This window comes from Pseudophryne corroboree, chromosome 10 (assembly GCF_028390025.1).
Source record: "Pseudophryne corroboree isolate aPseCor3 chromosome 10, aPseCor3.hap2, whole genome shotgun sequence".
Classification (NCBI taxonomy): Eukaryota; Metazoa; Chordata; class Amphibia; order Anura; family Myobatrachidae; genus Pseudophryne; species Pseudophryne corroboree.
The window spans coordinates 128091549-128114116 of NC_086453.1; the positions used below are offsets into that span (position 1 = coordinate 128091549).

Sequence of the window (22568 nt, forward strand, 5' to 3'; positions counted from 1 at the left end):
GACTTACTCTTCCAGTGCGATGATCGGGGCCGGAGCTGACGTCAGAAAACCTCCCTTCAAACGCCTGGTCCCTCCTGCGTTTCTCCGGACGCTCCTTAAAAATGGTCAGTTGCCACCCACAAACGGCCTCTTCCTGTCAGTCACCTTGCGATCGCCCGTGCGATTGCTTTTCTCGCACATCCTATCGCTGCCCGCCGATCCCCATCGCTGCGACCCAGGGCCGGCTTAACAGCAGTGAAGGCCCCTGGGCACAGCGATGCACTGGTCCCCCTACCCATCCTCCAGCAGTAGAGGTGGGGGGGTGCTATCAGTGCAGCTTTGATGTCCCGTTGGCGGTAGGGGGTGTTCTATCTTCCGCTTCTGCTCAGCATGTAGGACCTGGAGCAGTAATTTCTGCTAATTACTCCTTTACTGCACAGATGGGATGGGAGAGAGAACACTAAACTGTAGAAGAGGCATTGGGCTGAATGAAGGGGCCCTGGTACATGACTTCCAGGGTGTTAGGGGGTGTTTAATACGTATGGGAGGGGTGGATAGTGAAGTGGGTTTAATATTCATCATTTTCTGGTGGGATGGCAGCTTGCTTGACTGCAGTGCATATTGCTCCATTTCCTTGAAAGAGATTTCTTAGCTTTGAATGTGATAATAATCTAGTGAGTGCCACCTTTCAGAAGGTACTGTGGACTGGTGGATCAGAGTTCAGGAGCCAGAGCAATCCACCAATGAAAATACCAGGCGTGTGGAGCTGGAGCAGGGACCAGCTGCTGGAAGGCTTATATCTCTGGTTCTGGGCATAGTAGAGACAAGCTGCCTGTGTCCACCAAAAAGGGGAGCATCCCAGCTATTGGAGTATTTCCTCAGAAAAACTCTAAGTCAGACAGAACCCGAGATATCTTGCTGGGAAGATCAAGTAACAGGCTTGGATGGGGACCACTGCTTTGAAGTCGGATATCTCCGGTTCCCCAGGGCCGATTTTCAAAAATAAGGTATCCCTGGAATGAGGGGACCCTCAGCTATCATCCTAGGGCCCTCATACTCTTGGGGCCCTTGGGCAAGTGCCCATTGAGCCCATACGAAAAGACGGCCCTGTGCGGACCGACGCACCTGCACATTGCGGTGCATATGCATGCACAGTTCAGACCTGATCGCAAGCTGTACGAAAACACAGCCTAGCGATCAGGTCTGAATTAGGCCCCATGTGCGCTGCAGGTGGGGCAGATATAACATGTGCAGAGAGAGTTAGATTTGGGTTAGTTATATTGATTCTGTGCAGGGTAAATACTGGCTGCTTTATTGTTACACTGCAAATTAAATTTCAGTTTGAACACACCCCACCCAAATCTAACTCTCTGCACATGTTACATCTGCCCCACCTGCAGTGAACATGGTTTTGCCCATTAGAGAACAATTTTGTTGCTGCGATCAGGTCTGAATTAGGCCCATAATTCACTAAAGGGCCTAACTAGTTTTGTCATGCGTTCTGCAGCCATTCTGAAGTCATTGGGGAGATGTATTAATCTAGAGAAGGCATAAGGAAGTGATAAACCAGTGATAAATGCAAGGTAAAAAAATGCACCAGCCAATGAGCTCCAATATGTAAATTAATAGTTAGGAGCTGATTGGCTGTTCCATTTATCACCTTGTAGTTATCACTGGTTTATCACTTCCTTATGCCTTCTCCAGGTTAATACATCTGCCCCAGTGTTCCTTATGCTTCATACTCACTTCACCGGCCCTTCCCTGCTGCCAAACAGCTGCAGACTGACCCCATGGATCATGCAGTCGGCCAATGGTGTTACAGGTGATTTGATGCTGCGTCCTAGGATGCAGCACAGATCACTAATGCTGCATTGCCATACTAGTTCCAAGTATACACTCTCCATCCACATCTGAATTAGGCCCAATGTCAGTACTAACTTCAAATGCTTAGTAGATCAGTTTGCTTCAAGATGTTTCCAAAGTCTGTCAGGCATTTATAGTAGATACTGTTGGTACGGAGACTGCAGTCATCACAGTGATCATTGCGCTGAGGACCATTCACACAGTATGTACCTTCCAGTAATCTACCAAAGCATATACTAGGCAAGGACAGTCCTAAAATCTGGTGTCGCACAATCTATTTCAGTCTGATGATAGAATTGGTAGATACTACCCACCTAATCCATCTTCACTAGGAAGTGGCCGGGAGGCGGAAGGATTGCCCACTCTGGGGACGCAGGGGACTCCCCGAAAAATTGTGTGTCTCCCGCAGGATCCAGGAGATTAGGCGTATGGGGTGTCTTCAATTCACATAAGAAGAGATGTATCAAACCTTTCAGGGTGGGATGTATCATTTAAAAAAGCCTGCTAAACCTCCGAAAACTGCAGAATTATTTATATATATATATATATATATATATATATATATATATACACACTGCTCAAAAAAATAGAGGGAACTCTTAAACAACACAATGTGACTCCATGTCAATCACACTTCTGTGGACGTCGGGCCCTCATACCACCCTCATGGAGTCTGTTTCTGATCGTTTGAGTAGACACACATGCACATTTGTGGCTTGCTGGAGGTCATTTTGCAGGGCTCTGGCAGTGCTCTTCCTGTTCTTCCTTGCACAAAGGCGGAGGTAGCGGTCCTGCTGCTGGGTTGTTGCCCTCCTACGGCCTCCTCCACGTCTCCTGATGTACTGGCCTGTCTCCTGGTAGGGCCTCCATGCTCTGGACACTACGCTGACAGAGACAGCAAACCTTCTTGCCACAGCTCGCATTGATGTGCCATCCTGGATGAGCTGCACTACCTGAGCCACTTGTGTGATGTTGTAGGGAGGTCATACAGGCACGTGGAGGCCACACACACTACAGAGCCTCATTTTGACTTGTTTTAAGGACATTACATCAAAGTTGGATCTGTAGTGTGTTTTTGCACTTTAATTTTAAGTGTGACTCCAAATCCAGACCTCCATGGGTTAATAAATTTGATTTCCATTGATAATTTTTGTGTGATTTTGTTGTTAGCACATTCAACTATGTAAAGAACAGAGTATTTAATAAGAATATTTCATTCATTCAGATCTAGGAAGTGTTATTTTGGTGTTCCCTTTATTTTTTTGAGCAGCGTATATAACATCCAGGAATAAATCGCACACACTTTGTAGTGTAATAGCATGGGTGCCAGGTCAGGTAGAATAAATACAGTCCATTCCTTGCATATACCTCATCGGTCTATTACAAGGAGACCGGCACACCACCAAATAGCAAGAAGGTGAAAAAAGATTTTTAATGCAATAGCAGCATAATCAGACTGTATATATATAAGTGAGTCATCGCGCACTACGGGTGCTCTTCACACCGTCATAAGGGGCTACACCCCTTAATCCTTGCACGCCCTTGTGGCGTGCAGTATTTTTATTATATGGAGTATTACCTCCAATCATAATTGTGTGAGTGGTTAAATATTGCACAGACAAAGGGCGTGCGATGGTTAAGGGGTCGTAGCCCCTTGCAACGGCGTGAACAGCGCACATAGGGCCTGATGACTCACCTAGTAGGTGCTGTAGTTGGGAGAGTGGTGAGTGCAGGGGAGATGCGGGTGGGGGAGGGGCGGTTGCGGTGGTGCTGCGGGTGGGGTAGGGGGTCCAGAGCCACCGTGGGTGGTGGAGGAGCGGTTGCGGAGTGCTGCAGGTGGGGAAGGGGCGGGGGTGCTGCGAGTGGGGGAGGGGGCTTGGAGCCACCGCAGGAGGTGGAGGGTGGGTCTGGGGGTGCCGCAGATGGGGCCCGGAGGTACTGCGAGTGGGGGAGGGGAGGGTAATGCTTCTCCTGCTTCTCCTCCTGGAAGAAGCTAAGCTGCTGTCCTCCCTTTGACAGTGGCTCTCCTGGAGACTCGAACAGCAGCCAAGCAGCCACGCATTACAGGGAAGAAGATGCACTCAATAAACTACAGCTCCCAGCAGTCCTTAGCGCCGGAATGCTTTGGCGCTAAGGGCTGCTGGGAGCTGTAGTTTATTTAGAGCATCTACTTCCCTGTAATGTGGCGCGTTTGAACATCGGCGCTAACAATAGTGACTGGCTGGCAGAACTGGCTGAATCAATGTAAAAGGTGAGAGTGCTGTGCAGTGTCACACCCACCCACTGCACTGCACAGCACTGTCACCTTTTACACTGATTCAGCGTCCATACATTACCCTCCGCGATATCACCCACTCTATCCGTTACATTAGCCATCTTGGGGCTTCCAGGCCGGCAGCCCAGGTGCTGTGTTGCGAAGTCAGGGCCTCTGGGGCTCTGGGCGCAGCCGTGGCGGGGAGGCACTTCTGTGACATCACGCGCATAGGAGACTCCGGGGGCTCAGAGAGTATGCGGCGCAGGGAGGGCTATGAAGCCTTCTGCTGCACTGCTTTCATACACATCTATGCCAGTGGCTGCAGCCGCTTTTGTGCCACCTGCGCCGCGGCTAGGGAGTGGGGATTGTTGATGCCGGAGGGGGCAGGCGGACTGGCAGCAGGACATAGGACGCTGCAGTAATAGGTTTGTTTTTTCCCCCTATCTACAGCGCAGAGACTTGCTACAGATGCAGTGGCATACCTTCCAACTGTACCTTTTTGGCAGGTACAGTACCTTTTTTTATGGTCTGTACCGATTTTTGGCTCTCCAAACTTCCATTGAAAGTTTAGGAAAAGGGGCGTGGCCACACAACTTTACCCGTGACCACGTCCCATTTTCGAATTTGTACCAGTTTTTTTGTGTAAATTGTTGGAGGGTATGTTGCTGCAGATGGAGTGAGACTATTTTGGGGTGTGGACCTGGAGCTGCAGCTCCATCAGCCCCATTGTTAATCCTGCTCTGGGAACACACAGCAGCCAAAGGGCAGAGCCTCCCATTGGATGTAACCTGTGTGGGAGGGCGTTTCTCGCCCCCAATCAGCTGTGGACTGGGGCACAAGCAGATTCTGTTGATTAAAATGATATGCAGCATGCCTATATTCTGTGTGTGACTGCGGCTGTATCTGCATATGAAATGCTATGTTACAGTGTTTTCCTGGAAATCACTGTAACGTAGCATTTCGTATGCAGATAAAGCCACATTTGCCCACAGAATATAGGCATGCTACACAGTGGCGTAAGTTTGTCCCAGTTGCCCGGAGGCAAGAAAAATATTGGTCAACCTTCCCCCCCCCCCCCACTCCCATATATATATATATATATATATATATATATAGCAAGCCTGCAGATTCTAACTATATGAAGCTACTACAAAACCGTTGCAACTGGGCAGATCTTTGTAGGGGTCCAGCCACACACTACATAGATCTGCTCAGTCACTCACAATGCTGATTAGTTCTCTGACAATTAATTTGCAAGTGCCATATCCAGGATTAGAACCCACAACCTATTACACTGGAAGCATGCATCTTACTGATGGCGATATCTTCTCTTGCATAGGAAGTATGAGAATTCTGACTATATAAAGTTACTTGTAATTGTCAGAGAAATAACTTCATATAGTTAGAATTCTCATGCTTCCTTTATAGGGGCAAATAGCTTCATCGGTAAGATGTCTGCTTCCAGTGTATCTATAATAAAGAGGGTGTGATTTGTAAGGTGTAGTGACTAGTGGGGAAGTCGGCTACGGAAGAGATACCGGCTGCTGTCAATTAACTTAATTGATTAATGTCGCTGAACACACAGAACCGGCGGAGAAGTGCCCCCCTTCAAAGCAAGAGCCCGGCGGCAGTTGACTCCGTTGCCTCCCAGAGTTCTGCCTCTGATGCTACATAGCATTTTAATCAGCAGAAGCTGCTTGTGCATCCTAGTCACATAGCAATGAAAATAAGACTCATTTTCTGTAAAAAAAAGGCGCCCAGCATTAGCAGAGCTGGACGGGAGCTGCATGGCATATTGAGGCAAGATGTATGATGACACATCTGTATCCAAGCAGAGGCAGAGGTCACAGTGTTAGCGGCCGTGTGAGTGCTGTGTGTGGGTAGGTTCGTTATGCAAGAGTGTTCGGCATATGTGTAAGGGGCATATGTGTAAGGGGCATTATGTGTGTCGTGTATAAATGCATGAATAATGTGCAACATATGAGTAAGGGGCATTATGTGTGTCATTATGTGTATAAGGGCATTAATAAAGGTTGGCATAATGTGTAAGGTGCATTATGTTTATAAGGACATTACTGAAGTGTATCATATGTGTAAGGGGCATTATGTGTGTCATTATGTGTATAAGGGCATTAATAAAGGTTGGCATAATGTGTAATGTGCATTGTGTTTATAAGGACATTACTGATGTGTATCCTATGTGTAAGTGGCATTACTGTGTGGTAGTATATGTATACAGGCATTACTAATGTGTAGCATAATGTGTATAAGGTTTGGCGTAACGTATAGATAGGGCACTACTGTGTGGTCTAATGTGAATAGAGCAATATGGTGTAGTATAATATGAATAAGGATCAATTCAGTGTGATGTAATATAAATACGGAGCACTACTGTGATTAGTAATGTATATAGGTTAAAGTGGTACTACTGTGTGATGTAACGTGAAGAAGGAACACTATCGCATGATATGTGAATAAAGTTGCACTACTTTGTGGCCTAATTTAAATTGGGGGTACTACTGTGTGGCCGTGCCCTTTCCCAAAACAACACGTCACTTTTTGGGCTGAGCGCTGAATGTGCGCGCTGTTCCTATTTAAAATTTAGGTGGTAGGAGCACCAAAATGAGGACTGCTATGACTGAGGGGTGAGGGTGATGGGAAAGGGGTGCAGGGTCAGAGGTGGAACTAGCAGCGGGGCTAGGGGGCACCAGTCAAAATCCTGCCTAGTGCATCATATTGATTAGGGCCAGCTCTGGACATTCCCCACTGCAGCAATTCCCACCAATCCTTTAGCTATACCTCTCCTCCCCCCCCCCCCCCCCCCCCAAAGTTTCTGTTACCCGTGAGAATTTGCTCACCTGCAGTACAGAGACAATCTGGCAGTGTTGTAGTGTGAAGCTTTATTCTAGTAATGACACCAAAGGCTGTATCATCAATGGCAATGGTCAATGGTTTGAATCCATCAGTGGAAATTATTGCCATCCAAAGCTTATTCTGATTTGCTGCAAGGCTCATTGACAAACAGATGTGTCTCACTGCCTGTGAGGTGGGGTCTGGGAGAGTGCACAACTCCATAGACAAGTGTAATGTAGAACAGACACTCGGGTGCCCAGGATGTCAGGACAGGACAGGAGTATTTCTGCAGCATTCTGGGTCTCCCTATAGGTTCACTGCTTTTTGCAGGCAGCAGAAAATGACTGCAGGCCAATGGTTACGCATCACGCAATTAATGAGGCAGGACCATATGCTGCCTGTGCTATAGTAATAAAACTGCTCTGCATTCTCATGCACCATGTAATTTTACATACTATGGTACAAAATGTTGCCACTGTATATTAGTTCTGGGGTCCACAACATATTTGAATGGTGCAGAGAAAAATCCGCTTCAGGACCAATGACACTACTGTGAATGAATAAGTGATTTTGTGTGTGTGTTAGGGGAAGGGGGCACACAGCACCTGGGACCACCACTCTCTAGTTCCACCATTGGGTTGAAAGCAATAACTATTTAAAGAGGGTCTTTTATCAAAGGGGGACATATATAGTAATTAGGGGTCTACTGTACATTTAGATTCAAAATACATCCATAATTTGTTGGTAATAAAAAATATGCTCTATTTGACATTTCTGCAAATTAGTAATTGACCTTTATATGCAAATTATATATTAGTATGCAAGAAGCAACACGAAAGAGTTTTTTCTTTATAATTGATGCATTTTATATTGATCAACTGTGAAGCAGGACAAATACTTTTCATGTGGCATAGTCTTAACATAGATCAATATCAAGCTCTGATGTTACATTAAAATCATTTTCATTACGGGATAAATATACTAAACTATATGTTTGATACATCTCCTCCAGAAGCTTTTTGCTTTGGGCAACTGCTCCACTTTATCTCTATCCAAGGCTTGATACATCTCCCCCATAGTGTCATAAAGGAGGAAACACCCTGTCCTTCATGTATGAAGTGGGAGATCTAAATTGAACTATTTAGAAATAGAAAATACATTTCAATGCTTTGTCATGTTTATTTGCGTATGGGTAAAGCAACACTGCCTAACATATTAACTAATACCCCTTTCACATCGCGAAAATAACCTGGTATATTGCTGGGTCGACACGGGCCACTGTGCGATGGGAAAGGGGCCATGGAGAATTCCCGGGTAACCTGACCCGGTACTTAAACCTGGGTTATAAGAAAGGTTATTCCCAGGTTAAATACCGGGTCTGTGTAAATGAGTTGCCGGGTCGATGCGACCCGTCCACTACATAGGGAGAGGTGGCGCGGAGATGAATTCATCTCCCAGCGCCGGCTCCGTCCCCCGCCGCTATGGCAACCACCCTGGCATATTTCCGGGTCTGGAAGCCTGCCGTTAGGGTCCAATGCTGGATCCCACCCGGGAAGGACCCGTTTCCAATTCCCGGGTGGTATCCAGCATTAGAGATGTGAAAGAGGCTTAACTGGCTTCATGCTGCAATCTGAGAGTTACTGTGCAGGTAGATGATTAAGTGCATTCATAATACTCACTTTCCTTCCTAGAGTTCTCTGGTTCAGCTGCATCCAAGTTATCCATGGAGAATGCTCTATTTTCCATTACCATAGAGGGTGGAAAATCAGATTGTCTATTCAGTATGTTAAGGCTATCGCCTTCATATTTGTATCCAGATCTTGTCATTTCCATTAACTGTGGAATAATATAAAACAAGAGAAACACCCAGGCATTTGATGCCAGAGCAATGGCCAGCACCGGATCATCCCAGGAAGAGTGTCCTAGCTTCTCATTGCCGTAGAGATACATCACAATCCATGTGACCCAGATGAGAAGTGAAGAAAATGCAGTTATTAAAATGTGCTTTCCATGACGTTTCCAGTGTATGAAGTGTCCACGGAGTACTGGGAAAGTGATGCTCAGCGATGCTACTATAAGAAACATGACATAGACTAAGGCAGTCACAAAGTCTTGGTTGGTAATGTTACAGGGATGACCATGTCCCTCGGTACCCTGAACGGTTTGACGCACATTAGTAATTAGAATCCATTCCAAGTTTATCACAGCCTCTACCAAGAAAATCCCAATAGCCAGAAAAAACACCAAGTGCCCTCCAGGGCTACGGTTTTGATATGCAAGGTAGTTGAGTCTAACCGAATTTGCCACCAGACATGAAAAGCATTTGGCAAACAAAACACCAAACAAAAACCTGCGGACAGTGCAGACTGCGGAATTAGGTGCGATGATAAAGGCAAAAACCAAACAAAATAAACCTAGGACCCCACTAAGAAACAGAAAGTTAATGGCTAGAGCACCTTTGCGATTATCTTTAGAAACTGATGGGGCAAGTATTACAAATATCAATGCTAAGACAAGAGTGCAGAGTATCCCTAAGGAGGCCACAGCTTCTAGGATAATGCCCCAGGCTGCTTTCAGATCACACAGGCCAAAATATATCGATCTGATATCCTGGCCACAACCAGCTGGCAATATTGGAGTAGTAGTCGGTAAGTTCAGTGATGAAGTTGAATTCTGAGCCAATGCTTCTCTTATGAAGCTCACCAGGCACAGAGTCAACAAGTAATATGTATGTGCCATCTCCACATATATCTATGGGGGGAAAGAAAGAAAATGTAAAGCAAGGCTACGGTGATATTAAAAATAAAGCATTAAATGAAAGTTATGTATTGAGAAAATTTTATATATATATATATATATATATATATATATATATTGATTATCCCTTATCCAAAATTCGAAATCACACATTTTTGGATAACACACATATTTTATATATATATTTATATATATATATATATATAAATATAATATATCTATATATATACACATAATATATAATGCAGTTGAGTATCCCTTATCCAAAATGCTTGGGACCAGAAGTATTTTGGATAGCGGATTTATCCGTAGTTTGGAATAACTGCATACCATAATGAGATATCATGGCGATGGAACAGTCTAAGCACAGAATGCATTTATGTTTCATATACACCTTATACACACAGCCTGAAGGTAATTTTAGCCAATTTTTTTAATAACTTTGTGCATTAAACAAAGTTTGTCTACATACACACAATTAATGTTTCATATACACCTTATACACACAGCCCGAAGGTCATTTAATACAATAGTTTTTAATAACTTTGTGTATTAAACAAAGTTTGTGCACATTGAGCCATCAGAAACAAATGTTTCACTATCTCACTCTCACTCAAAAAAATCCGTATTTCAGAACATTCCGTATTTTTGAATATTTGGATATGGGATACTCAACCTGTATATATGTCATTATCACAGTAGGGGAGCCAAAAATTTGTGATTTAGAATTATGGATAAGGGATACTCAACCTGTGTATATATATATATATATATATATATACTGTATATATATATATATATATATCCAAAGGCAGTCGGCACTCATAACTCTCTGAGTGAGATGGTCTTGGTGCACAATCAAAGTTCAGCATATAAATCCAATATAAAGAAAGGCACTCAGGAGACTTACATAACGAAGTAGAAATCTGTATTGAGTCAAACGTTTTCGGGGATACAACCCCTTCCTCAGGACCAGGTGTGGTCCTGAGGAAGGGGTTGTAGCCCCGAAAACGTTTGACTCAATACAGATTAGGTTTAGTGGACGAGCCTGAATTTAGGTACTCATACTAAATTTTACAAGCATCATATCCCTCGAGCAATGTAAGCAATGTCGTTTAGCAATCTGGCTTGGTTTTCGATATACCATCCCCCAAAGCTCACCCCTTCTATGACCTGCAATGTCGAGAATTTCTTAATCTCTGACCGACAGTGGTTTCTATTCAAAGATGACAAGAATTAATTAGCCATTTTTCTGGGATGTCTTGGTGCCTCCTTGGTTTGCTTCACACAGAGGAAGTGAAACCAATGCTGCCTATATTCAGAAAAAGCTGAATACGAGAGTTCAGTGAAATGGATTTACTAGTAATATTATAAAGAATAATAGTAAATGTATTTTGTACCATTCTAAATACTATTTTGACAAATGTGAGGCAAGTGTTATCAGCATTTCTGAGTGGTATTTTTTTTTACCTGTACAGAGAAAACAGTAATTTGCAATATTAATAATTGTAATTATGAATTGGCAGTATGCAAAGCAATACTCCTTCTAAGAATGTTGTTTCCTGTCTAGTCAGTCTATCAGCTCAGCTGTAGGTGTACAGTCACATAGTGCATCAGGATGAATGGTCCTTTTGAAAAATCAGTTATAGTTGTTACATGACCATAATGCAGTTGCCGCATAGTTATTGAACTACAACTACCAGTATGCTTTTTGGTTGTGACATAGGCATGTTGGTAATGGTGGCACAATAAAATCTTTTGGTTTTTTTTTTTACAATGCATTGCCTGATTCAGAGTCACATGAAAAGTGACCACAATTGTAGCTGCTTTCTGCGTCGTATATGAATGCGAATATCCGCCCGTATTCAGAGTAGACCGCATCTATGTTACCGCATTGCTCCCAAATGTCTATTTGTGAAAGCAGTGGTCATCACTTTTGCTGGCCATACACTAGGTCCATATCGTGTACGAATACACGATATCAACCTATTGGTGCCCATACACTTATGAGATTATCGGTACTAGCCTTCAGTTTCGACCACATCTGTGAAAGAAATCGAAGGATTGTATGCACATTTTAGTACCTTGAGACGCGATGCACGGGCACGCCGGTCGAATATCGCGTCTCAAGATATTATGTGCTGCACTTAATATTTCTCACATCGCAGTGCGATCGCATGTGGTCTTAAGCCCACATGAGATATATCGCACTGCGATGTGCGATGGGCACCCACCAGAGGCCGCTCCCACACGGCGGTGATGTGTCCATCATGTGATTACCATGCGATCTATCGCATGATCACATGGTAATCACTTTGGTAGTTCAGGTGCGACGTTGTGGGGCATCGCACAAGTGTATGGCCAGTATATCATTTGACCCATTGCATGCACATCGTGCGTGTTAATAGATGTGAATACGATGTGATGTGCGGCCCCGCGGGTCGCACGTTGCATCAGCTGATCATATGTGCCGCACGTATGATCAGCTGATCCTCCACCCTGGCAATTGAGGAGGTACGATAGACTGTATGGTGCAAAAACACCGTACAATCTATCACATGCCCGGCGGCTGGCAGGGGGGATCATCAGTACGACTTGCATCTAATGCGAGTCGTACTAATGTATGGCCAGCATTTCAGTGTGCATTTGTAATAGCCCCATCCTTAATGCAAGAGATCTATTTGAAATTAGACAGATCTCTTGATATGTGAATCTCTTCAACTGTGAATAGTCTGCAATTCTTCCTACATGCTAACATCCAGTTGCCATTGCCACCCACTTACACCCACTCTGCCGCAAATTTAGATACAACTGAGATCTGTACCATCCTGAATCACCAGTATTTCCCCTAAGTTGTATATCTACATTCTGATACATGCACCGTTTGCTTAAAATCTCAAGATCCAATTGCAGATGGACTTGCATGCAACTCTGAAGCAGACCCACAGTGTTTCTACAGGTGCTCTTAACAAGCTGAATGGGAGGGCCATGGATTTAGTGACACCTCGAAGTCTGATCATCTTGCACTGCAGCTAAAAGATGAGAGGCTGGAGGAGGGACCCATCTTGCTATATTTGGTCTAAATACAATAAGTAGGATTTCTCTGACAGGTGGTATCATTGGGGGTGTGGATCATTAGATCGACAGTGTCTAGGTCGTCAATATTTAGGTCGACCACTATAGGTCGACAGTCACTAGGTCGACAGGGTCAGAAGGTCGACATATTCTAGGTCGACAGATCAAAAGGTCGACATGAGTTTTTTATGTTTTTTTGGTGTCGTTTTCTTCGTAGAGTGACCGGGAACCCCAATTAGTGCACCGTGTCCCCTCGCATGGGTTACCATTCCCAGAGCCGGCCTTAGGTATAGGCAAACTAGGCAATTGCCTAGGGCATCTGGTATGCCTAGGGGCACAAGCAGCTTCTGCTGATTAAAATGATATGCGGCATGCCTATATTGTGTGTGTAGCATTTCGTATGCAGATGCTGCATATCATTTTAATCAGGAGAATCTGCTTGTGCATCCTAGCCACATAGCAATGCAAATAAGATGCATTTTCATCAAACACAGGCACCTGACATTAGCAGAGCTACCAGTTGATTCGCACCAGGCATTTCCTGCTGCATGGTGTAAGATTTATGTATCCAAGCAGAGGCAGAGGTCCCAGTGTTAGCGGCTGTGTGAGTGCTGTGTGTGTGAGTGGGTTGGTTGTGCAATAGTGTTCATCATATGTGTAAGGGTCATTATGCGTTTCATGTGTATAATGCATTAATAATGTGCAGCAAATGTGTATAGAAAGGGCACTGCTGTGTGGTCTAATGTGAATAAAGAGCAATATGCTATTGTGTAATGTGAATAAGGAGCAATATGGTGTGGTGTAATGTGAATAAGGAGCAATTCAGTATGATGTTATGTGAATGAGGGGAACTACTGTGATTAGTAGTGTATATAAGGTAAATTGGTACTACTGTGTGATGTAATGTGAACAAGGGACACTATCGCATGATAAATTGTGAACAAAGTTGCAGTACTGTGTGGCATAATTTGAATTGGGGGTACTATTGTGTGGCCATGCCCCTTCCTAGCAAGAACACATACCTTTTTGGGCTGTGTGCCGAATGTGCATACTGTTCTTATTTAAATTACAGGGGGTAGGAAAACCAAAATAAGGACTGGTATAGGTGAGGGGTGATGGTGCTGGGAAAGGGGTGCAGGGTCAGAGGCGGAACTAGCGTTTGTGCTAGGGGGCACCAGCCAAAATCTTGCCTAGGGCATCATATTGGGTAGGGCCGGCTCTGACCATTCCAATCGTAGTCCATGTGAATCGTTAAGTATGAAAAAGTTAAAAAAAAAAAAAAATTGAAAAACTCATGGCGAACTTTTGACCTGTCGACCTATAACATGTCGACCTTCTGACCCTGTCGACCTAGTGACTGTCGACCTAAACACTGTCGATCTTCAGACCGGATCCCATCATTGGAGGCAGCTCAGTGGGTTCTGCAGACAGCTCCAGAGCAGGGCTCCCCAGCGCCCTGTGTTGGCCTTGCCTCCAATATGTGACATCATGAAGGGTGGGGTCACCAGCAGAACGAAGTGTAGAGCTACCGGAACGCTCCAGGCAGCTCCTTTGGATGTTCTAAGCAGCACTGCAGCAGGTCTACTGGATGCAGGTGCACTATTCCGTGGCCGTGGCTGAAGGTGCTCAAGCACCAACAATATCTGACTTGCCCGCAGTCTGTACATAGCATTTCTGAAACATATGGAGGATGTAAATAAAACAACCTCAATCATTTAAAAAAGTTGACTTCCATGGTTTTCATGTACTTTAATAAGCTACTATATAACAGTAAATCTACTGATGCAATAGTTAAGTACAAATTATAATTTCACTTTATAATCAATCAGTTTTGGATTGATGAAAAAATCCAACTACCAGTGTATATTCTAATCTGCATGGTTCCCTTAGGGAATAACAATAGCTAAATAATGAATGGCCTTTAGATAAACTGACACATTTACCATGAAAGCACAGTCTTACTAATTAAATAAAGAACGGTTTACACAAATTAGCAACATTTCTTTATAAAGCCGCAGAAAGTTTGCACTTAAACTGAGTCACGGCCACACATTCGCTGCCTCCTGTAGATAGCAGTGTAAGCATTTTGATCAATTAGAATTCTGGTTTCAGTGTTAATCTCTTTAGTAACTGTAAACATCTTATTAAATAGGAAGAGAGATTTGCTAACACTGATGCTCTGTTTGACATTGTCCTTTTTTCATGTCACAACAAACACTGATTTCTGCAGGCGGAAAGGTAGCCAGGTGGAGTCTTACAGGAGGTTTCACTGTAACATTAAAGTAATGAATTAAAGAAGGCAGGGGGCAATCAGATTAACAATTTACTGCCAACTACAGAGTTTCATTACAATACAAAGGAATGTCCACATCCAGGAATAAAGTGGAGTTTCTACTGAAACTGAAGGACATTTACATTTCTGAAGAAAAAACAATAAATAAAACATTACTCCTGAATGTGGATTTTGTCTTTTTATTGTTTTTTTAATTTTTAGAAAATAAAAATAACTACAAGGAAAACAACCCATTGTATAGTGTATACATCCTAATTTACTATTGAAGTTGCTTCTTATTATTTACTTAATCGGTAACTCCCTCCGCTCATTAATTAAATTCTTTAACCCAGGTAATTACAATAGTTGAAGGGCCTGACGTGCATCCAGTTTCCCACATTTGCTGCAGCCTGGGAACTAGCTTTATAAATAATGATAAATTACAATGATATGTAGAACTTTTTTCCCCATGATTCCATCATTTATCTTTTTTTATAGCATACGCATGTTACGCAACACTGCATAGAAATCTGCTTTGACTGACAGTTCAGACAAAGGCCCTCATTCCGAGTCGTTCGCTCGGTATTTTTCATCGCATCGCAATGAAAATCCGCTTAGTACGCATGCGCAATATTCGCACTGCGACTGCGCCAAGTAATTTAACAATGAAGATAGTATTTTTACTCACGGCTTTTTCATCGCTCCGGCGATCGTAATGTGATTGACAGGAAATGGGTGTTACTGGGCGGACACACGGCGTTTTATGGGCGTGTGGTTGAAAACGCTACCGTTTCCGGAAAAAACGCAGGAGTGGCTGGAGAAACGGGGGAGTGTCTGGGCGAACGCTGGGTGTGTTTGTGACGTCAAACCAGGAACGACAAGCACTGAACTGATCGCACAGGCAGAGTAAGGTTGAAGTTACTCAGAAACTGCTCAGTAGTTTGTAATCGCAATATTGCGATTACATCGGTCGCAATTTTAAGAAGCTAAGATACACTCCCAGTAGGCGTAGGCTTAGCGTGTGTAACTCTGCTAAATTCGCCTTGCGACCGATCAACTCGGAATGAGGGCCAAAATACTGAGCATTGCATGTTATGCGTGGCATTTGATTTAGTTTATGGTTAATTAGTATTGAGTAATCAGGACAGGTACTTGTGCACTTTGGCATGATAGTGATAGGTCACGTGTTGCAGAGTCATGGCCATACATCATGGGGATGTAACCGCCTCCACTGCATAGAAATCTGCTTTGACTGACAGTTCAGACAAAATACTGAGCATTGCATGTTATGCGTGGCATTTGATTTAGTTTATGGTTAATTAGTGTTGAGTAATCAGGACAGGTACTTGTGCACTTTGGCATGATAGTGATAGGTCACGTGTTGCAGAGTCATGGCCATACATCATGGGGATGTAACCGCCTCCAAATCGTAGAGCCAACCTTTTGCTGTTCCTTTCCCTTTGAATGTCCTTTTACAGCTGCTCTTATATGTAGAGGATCAGTAATTGGAACACTCCCCCCCAACTGATTGGATTCTCTGGAAGGTAGGACAGAGACCTCAAGTCATCACTGTCACTGTTGTGTATAAAGGATATGCAATGCACATGGGCACCTTTGTCAAGAGGGGTCACCAAGGCCGCACACCCTATACCTAAAATAGATGTCACTGTGTGCTAACCAGAGGGCCCCCCTATACCTGCTGTAGGAGACCATCTTTCAGATTACATGTTTGGAAAGATGGTACGGTAGATACCAAAGACTCTGACAGTGCTTTCTATGTCTTCTGAGCATGCTCCATCTCCCTGGAAATATCACCCGAAAGTTAGTCGCTGAGTGAAGGTATTGGGGTGACCTACTCTTCGGCACACAGTGACATCTATTATGGATTTCTTAAAGAACGGGTACACAATGCGAGAACACAATGTGAGAAATGTAACTGCGCTCTACCCCTGATGTTCATATGTCTCAATCTGTTTATATCGGAAATACCTGTGCTGTTTCTTAGCTTGAGATCAATAATACCAGTGAGTGGAAAAGTATAACTAAAAGGAGTTTTATTGATTGCTAATTGGACAGGGTATGCGTTCCAAACAAAGTCCAAATGCTGTCCTTCTCTTAAGTGAAAGTCCAACAACTCTTTCTATTACTGAAAGTGCCCTTTTTGATGCAAGGAGTAATAACTTCAAAACGTCCTTTTCCTAGTAATAGTTCACATTGAATTGACAGTCTTTGATCCTTAATGAAGTAACAGAGACCGGCGTCCCGTGTCTCTGTTGAGGTCTAGTGGATTAAAGTCCATACCGTTGCGGCCGTGTTCGTGAGGAGTCCGGGTGCGGGTCTGCGCCAGGATTCTGGAGGGGCTCTGGACCGGTCAGCTAACGGCGGTCAGCACTTGCTCGCTCGGTTCGTCCTTGTACGGATTCACCGTGAGCCTGCTGCCTTCACCGTGCCGATCCTGTGTCCGTGGAGAGGGTGCGCCGCTGTGGAACTTGTCCGGGAATCCACAGTGAGGCACACCAGTCCACTTGTCGAGCCGCACCTGCAGTCTCCCTCCTCGACGCCCGTCCGCCTGCACTCACTTACCCGTCTTGCTGCGCTGTTACTGCAAGCTCGTCGTCGGTGCTCCGGGGTTCCTCTTGCATCCACTGACTGCTTTGATGTAGCTGCTTTCCTTGGTGTCCTCCAACGCATCTATTCTGGATGCACTATTAAGGAGCAGCTGAACAAGCCCCCCCCCCCCATACTCCATTGCACTGTCCATGCTAAACTGGCACAATTGGATTTAAGGGGTTCAGTATGATATCCCAGCTGACGGGATGCCGGCTGTCAGGATCCTGCCAGCGAGTCCCCTTGTGGGTTCGCTGCACTTGCCACGCTTCAGGCCCAAAGCGATTCCCACTCAGGTGGTGGCGTGGACCCACCACCTGAGTGAGAATACCAGGGAACGGTCGTAATAATTTTGCTGGCTGTCGGGATTCCGGCGTCGGGATCCTGAAAGCCGGGATCCTGACAGTCGGTATATTAAGTACATCACGATTTAAGTTGTCTAGGTACTGTATATTACCTGAAAATTTGGTGATTTACACGATAGATAGATGGATAGATAGAAAGATAGATAGATAGACAGATAGATAGATAAAAGTGTGATTTAGCAGAAACACTTCGGAGCAGTGATGGACGCAGATTGCTGCATACGCAGCCAGATCTGTGTCTATCTCCGTACATGCTGGTGGCCGCCCAGCACAGGGCAAGGCTGCTAAGTATGTGTGACAGACCGCCTCCCGATGCATCGAATTAAGGTTGACCCCTGGCTGTCAGGCGGTCCACCGCAATTTTTTTAATCGGAGCAGCCGCATGTGACCTCATACAGCCGCCTTGAAAATGCTCCCAGAATGCCCCGTTCAGCCCGTCAATTGTAAATCGCAACAGAATATGTTGACGTTACATAAATAACTTAGTAACTCGCCTTCCAAAACAGCTTTGTGTTTTTTATTATTTCATAGAGCGGTAGAAACAAATCGGTGAATGCACAGAAAGGAGTTCAGTGCCTCCAGCTAGCAATATTACAGCGAAACCCGTCTGATGAAAGACATTGTGGCCCACCCTCTGTTTCTGGTATCTCTAAACTTTCACAATAAGGTGACTGAGCAAGAATCAGTGAAGCACAGCAGAGTTTCTGTGTTAACAGCAAGAGAAACAAACACAAACTAGCTCTCATGCTGGGCAGTACTTCCATATCCTCCCACCCACTGCCAATCAGTCACTGTCACACCAGTCCATGCGTGTCAATTGAATCATTACCTCTGCAAGTGAATTAGCCTCCAGTCCCTGTTTCTAGTTCCTACATATTTCAGTTGTAGTTTCCAATATGTGCATATAAAAATAACAGCATTTTAATCTGATGGACAATCATTCTGAAATCAGCCAGCCAGATTTCCTATGTCATTTGATGTAACATTAAGATAATATCATACTTGCCGACATTCTGGCTGCTCTCTCCGGGAGAGAGCAGCCAGGTCGGCTCAGCAGGGGGGCAGGGGAGGGCTGTGACGTGGGGAGGAGGTGGACCAGAGGCGGGCCGGGGGTGGAGTTTCGGTGGCACATCCTTTAAGCCATGCCCCCCGCTCTGTAATGCCGCGATCCCCGGCATTACACTGCAGGGGGCGTGGCTATGATGACGCGATTCAGCAAGAATCGCGTCATCAACTGCCCGGACCGCCCACTTTACACACTAAGTGGGCGGACGGGCAAGGGGACCCCTGATTCCGGGAGACTTGCCTGCTCTTCCGGGGGGCCGGGAGGGTCACCCGATTTTCGGGAGCCTCCCGGCCATTTCGGGAGAGTAGGCAAGTATGGATAATATATTTTTTTTTTTACCATACTATTTCCACAAGACCTTCTTCTACAATTTTTACAAATATCCCAAAAAATGTTTATTTTATTTTTTACTTAGAATATTTCAGAATCACATAATTAGCACCATGGGCCAGATGTAATCACACCCGAGATTGCCGGAGGTGCGAGATCCCAGCCGATCTCTGACGTTTTGTTAAATGGGCAATCACTTACCAGGCATGGTTTTGCCTTGTACAGTTGGTGTTTGCCTCTTTAAAAAAAATATTAGAGATCGGCCGGCATCTCGCACATATTCAGGTTTGTTAGCAAACCAAAAAAGTTAGCAATTTGGCAAAACCATGTTGAATTGCAGGAGGGGCATATCTAACATATGCAGAGAGAGTTATATTTGGGTGGGTTATATTGTTTCTGTGCAGGGTAAATACTGGCTGCTTTATTTTTACACTGCAATTTTTATTCCACTTTGAACACAGCCCACTCAAATCTAACTCTCTCTGCACATGTTACATCTGCCCCACTGGAGTGTAACATGGTTTTGCCCAATTGCTAACTTTTTTGGTTTGCTAACAAACCTGAATAAGGCCCTATATTTGCTCTTAATGTTCATACCTAAACTATATTGTTTTGTACCTATGTACCCTAATTTAGCCTTTACTGCTGTATGACATTTTGAAACTGTGCAATAAAAAAACACTGATTTATTAGGGGAAAAAAACAGAAACAGCAGTTTCCATATATTTTAAGAGTAAATACAGCTAGAAGGTGCAATTTTGCACTTTTACAAAACAGTGTTGCGCTGCTGGGAAAATGTAAAATGTGCATTCAGATTTATAGGTGTGAGCAGGGGAGCTGAGAGGTAGAGGAGCAGGTAGTAATTTCCTAGGCCCCGGCTTGTTGGAGAGGCCTGAGTCAGCCACTGTCAGCGCTGTTGTGATCTGGGATGCAGAGTGACCAGGGACCAGTCAGTCCTCTCTCCCTCTGCATGATTTTCGTGAGGGAGCGATCTTGCACTGATCCCCCTGTATCAAACTCTGGCTAAGCAGTGAGCGGCACCCCCCTGTCCAGTGCAAAGTGGCACCATGAGTGGAATATTAATAGATCTTTTTGTAGCGGCACGGTCAAGCCTCCTCGATTTGGTCATGCCCCCCTCCCCACCCACCCCTTCCCAGTGTCTGGCCTTCTCAGCAGCACTGTGTGTGAGTGGGTGACACATCCAGTGGTGCCGAGAGAGGGGGGGAGACGGTACAAATTACCCGGGCCCAGGTCTGATGGAGGGGCTCAGTGAGGGTCCAGTAGGGGCCCAGGCCACCTCCCCCTTACCTAGCAGCAGCAGATGCAGCTCTTTTCCTCAGCCCATCAGATGCAGCTGTGTACTGGGCTGCAGTGTGGCCATGGAGGTGCTTAAAATACTATTTTTTTCAGTATTTTTTTTCTAAGGGTACATGACCACATCTCCTGTGATTAGGCCACGCCCCTTGAAAAGTACATGGGCCCATCCTGGCTATCGACTGCCCTGGACACATCCTGGTGCAAAGCTAAATCACATATTACATAAAGCTGCGCAGTACTTCTTTTCTATATGTAAAAGCAGGAAATGTCTCAGCTTTAAAATAAAAAAATCCAGAAAAAACGCACTTGCACCCGATACATCAGAACCAGTGGCAGATCCAGCGGAGGGAGTCAGAGTGTCTTCCCCACCTCCTGTAAAACTTCTCTACTGCCCACTACTGCTGGCCGCTGTACAGAAGCAGCGCAGAAGCAAATCAGGAAGGCGAGAACAGACGCTGCTTTTAATTCGCTGCAAAAATCAACACAACTCTCAGATTTGAACAAACCTCCGTTCATTACATTTTCCCTTATTTGTTGGGAACATAAGTGGACTTTGGGGACAGCTGTTTTATGATGTTTTTTAAATCTAACTCTATTTCGCAAACAACTAAGAATTTTAAAGCAGCATGTTAACCACATTAATGTGGTATTTTACAAGTTTTAGGTGTGACCTCAGAGGTCAATGAAGGCTGAAAGCTGAGCATCAGGCAAGTTTCTTTCTACAGAAGCTGGTTGCGTTTTGGTTCCACAAAATCTTATAGCAGTGCTTATATGCAAGTAACACCCAGCTATCTGGCTGCTAAGATTTATCCTTCTCTTCTAGTGCAGGATCAGCTAATATTGATCATATATAATTAGCATGTTTCATAAAATACCACTACATACCCTAGATATAATATATTATTTCTTACAGCTACTCAATTTCCTATTAAATTACTTCAGCCATTGAAGATTATCACTTAAGCTTTTTTTTCAATATGAAATTTTGTTACAAAGCCATCTGGGAAATGTGCAAAGGAAGAAGCGTCACCCACAACTAGGCTAAGTCATGCGGCACCTCCAAGCTCTATAAAACTAATGAAGAAGCTATTAATACCTTCTGTGCCAGTGAGGCTTGCCACTAATTACTCTGCTAAGCAGTGCAGGTCTTTCTGGCACTAAATGCACACTAGTAGAAAACGCAATAAACTGGATAAAAAAAAAAAAAATCTCATTATACATTACACAGAATATGCTCAATAGAAGCAGAAAATGCCAGGTGTCAAAGGGCTGTATAACTTCTCACTTGCATTTATTCCCAACCACAGTAGTAAAATATATACATTGATTGACTAAACATGACCTTCAGCTATGGATGGCCATCGGTGTGCTCACTATCGATAGTTGCCATTGATGTTGAAGCTGTAAGCAGCCATTGATGGTAACCAACTATGCAATGGGTGGCCATCGATGGTTTCATCAACCGATGGTTATCCTTGTTCTTTCAGTGACTGGTCTGCAGACCAATCACAGCCTGGGGGTGGGGCTTCATGGGTATCAGGGGTGGAGCTATGTTCCGTATCCCGGCACCTAGTTAAATCATCTGGTTCTCTCCTACTGATGGCAAAAGTATTCAACATCGGCCAAAAAGCACAGATGACTGTGAATCATCGATGGTTGATGGCCATCCCTACCTTCAGCAGGGCTGGTGCTACCACTGGTAGAAATGAGACGATTGCTTAGAACACAAATGTTTAGGGAGCACCTTCAGCACCTGAGAGCCACCTCAACCAGACTCCCGGAGTGACGACCACATATTGAGCGCTAGCAGTGACATGAATGAGAAGCAGC

The 22568-nt window shown here is 44.5% G+C and overlaps 1 protein-coding gene across 1 annotated transcript in view; it reads right to left on the reverse strand.

Moving 5' to 3' along the window:
- Positions 1-22568, reverse strand: part of LOC134965088 (G-protein coupled receptor family C group 5 member C-like) — a 34599-nt gene that overhangs the window by 4033 nt on the left and 7998 nt on the right. Inside the window, exon 2 of the mRNA XM_063941643.1 lies at positions 8629-9700. Coding sequence (XP_063797713.1) covers positions 8629-9688 — 1060 coding nt within the window. The 5' untranslated portion in view covers positions 9689-9700. The remainder of the gene's footprint in view (positions 1-8628; positions 9701-22568) is intronic.